This window comes from Aplysia californica, unplaced genomic scaffold (assembly GCF_000002075.1).
Source record: "Aplysia californica isolate F4 #8 unplaced genomic scaffold, AplCal3.0 scaffold00137, whole genome shotgun sequence".
NCBI classification, from domain to species: domain Eukaryota; kingdom Metazoa; phylum Mollusca; class Gastropoda; order Aplysiida; family Aplysiidae; genus Aplysia; species Aplysia californica.
In genome coordinates, this window is record NW_004797407.1 from 469,868 (window position 1) to 472,346 (window position 2,479).

Sequence of the window (2,479 nt, forward strand, 5' to 3'; positions counted from 1 at the left end):
AGGAAGGAAGGAAGGAAGGAAGGAAGGAAGGAAGGAAGGAAGGAAGGAAGGAAGGAAGGAAGGAAGGAAGGAAGGAAGGAAGGAAGGAAAGAAGGAAGGAAAGAAAGAAAGACAGGCCAAGATAAACAAAGTATAAAACGAAATTTTGGAAGTTCTCACTTCCTTCTAGAATCTAGATCTAGATGTACTCACCCTTCCCTCTCTGTCCAATCCTCCTCCTCCGACTCGGAATCCGAATCATTGCGCATCCATTTAAAATCGATCCCATCGCAGTCTCCATCTCCGATATCATCATCGTCGGTCATCCTTTGTCAAACAACTCCAGAACAATGCACAAAAGCGGGGGGAGGGTCGACGAATTATCTATGTACCGTCTTCGATAACTAAATACTCACTTCTGAACACCCGTGATTATAGAATCATCAAAAACAACGTAAAAAATCAAACTTTTTTGGGCGTAAACGATGGGAGTATCAGGGTCAGTGAGTTGAATGGATACTACAAGATCTAGCGAGAAATAACTGTTTTTGAATTAGAATCAAAACACCGTAAAATATAAATCTTTGAGAGGACGAGAAACAAGATCTAGCGGGAAATGAAGCACAACAGAGATCTAACAGCGACAAAAGCTCCACGTGAATCGGTGGCCCTCGACGTCTAGTTTGTTGATGTTGACAAAACACGAGACCCGCCAATGAAATCCACGAAAGGCTCGATTCACACGCTCAACGCATCCACAGTCGTCTGTCTTTACATAATAGACTCACTCGGGTCCTTCGCGGTCATGTAAACGTAGCCATACACAAAGCTTTTCTAAATCGAAAGGAACCAAGGCCTAACGATGAGAAAGTTGGGATTCTTGGGATTCTTTTTTCTTCTTCTCCTCGGAGACCAGCAGTGTCTCGGCTTTGTTCTAAGAATAAACAAAGAGACGAGAACATCTGCCTGCCTGTCTGTCGTTCACTGGTGCCACGAGAGACTATGCTTCTTCTCCTTCCTACACTGTGAGTGTTGGTACTGCAAAAAGTCTCCCTGTCTCTCTCTTAAAAGATGCGTCTGCCCTTCATGGTTCAGTTAATGTTCGCAAACACTCGATCTCCTTTTGCATTCACAACAACAATTGTTGTGACCCTCTCTCTCTTTCTCTCTCTCTTTCTCTCATATCGTTTCACGGAGTGTGTGTAGATCTACGTGTGCGTATGTGTATGTCTGCATGTCGTGCTGTATACACATTTTGTATCTCCATGTACATTTATACGTGCATGTAGATTGTTATACACAAGTGTGTGTGTATGTGTGTGTGTGTGTGTGTCTGTGTGTGTGTGTCCGGCTGCCACTTGAAATTGCCCAATGACAGCAGAGACAGACGGGAAGAAAGAAACAGCGTGCGAAGTTTCACGGGTTTCACCATACAACGAACCAACACCAACAACTCTCGTACACACAGTCACACACACACTCGCGTGCGCGCGTGCTATGTATGTGGCAAGGAGAGCCGGGCTAACTAAAAGGGCTGAATCATAGATCCGATTAACCGGTAAGGTTTCCCGCTCAAAAAAAGGATCACAGGTTCAAGCGCACGTGAGGGTCTGGTCACCTCGTTTTGAGAACATAATGGTGTTCTGGAAACTTGTTTAATAGATGAACATTGTGTATGCTTTGTGTGGTTGACTCTTCTCCACACGGCTGTGAATGCTGACCATCATTTTAAAGAAAGTGAAAAGAAAATAAAAGCAACAGAAATGTTGTTTCTTAGAAGATTGTTGATAATGACATTGGAAAGGAAATAAGTCAAACGAGGTAGTACTTGATGAAGCCCACGTGGGCTCCTCGTTAATAAAAACAATCAGGAAAAGAAAAATGCAGTTTTGGGTACATCTGGATAGACATAAAGGTCTTGAACATCTAGCTCTCACGGGCAAAATGGAAGGCAAAAGAGGCAGAGGTAGACCCAGAGCAACCTATTTGGAGAGCCTTAATAAATGGGGGACGGGGAAAGATCTGGATAATGTTGCGGGTTTTTTTTTTTTTTTACAACATTCGAGCAAAGGAATGAATGGAGAACCATGATCACCAATGTATGTCGCAGATCTGGCTCTTGATGATGATGATGATGATGATGATGATGATGATGATGATGATGATAGAATTGGTCGTTTTAATTTTAAGAGCAAGGGGGCAATCCAGAAACATTCTGTTTTGAGGAAATCGAAAGAAAAATTTGTGCCCTTTGTTCATTTTCTTTAAAAGACAAGGAGATGTTCTCCCCAACCAAACAAATATACACACCAAAGAAACAAAACTTCTCCTATAGGTAGGGCAATGCCCACTTCTGGTGTAGGTTGAGATTTCTGGGAACCCCTGAAACCCCTGAGTAAGTCGCTTTGTTCTTACCTGCGACCAATTATTCAGGGTTAAGTGTAACGGAGTTTGTACTCAACCAGCTGCTTCATGCTGTTGTTCACGGAGCAGGGGGAGT

At 43.1% G+C, this 2,479-nt stretch overlaps 1 protein-coding gene across 1 annotated transcript in view; it reads right to left on the reverse strand.

The window, feature by feature from the left end:
* The window catches only part of LOC101851798 (potassium channel subfamily T member 2), a gene marked incomplete in the record, with an annotated part of 150,852 nt that extends 149,451 nt beyond the window's left edge, over positions 1-1,401 (reverse strand). Inside the window, 1 exon segment of the mRNA XM_013081566.2 lies at positions 193-1,401. Within this exon segment, the coding sequence (XP_012937020.1) occupies positions 193-305 (113 nt within the window).
* Between the last annotated feature and the right edge of the window lie 1,078 nt (positions 1,402-2,479).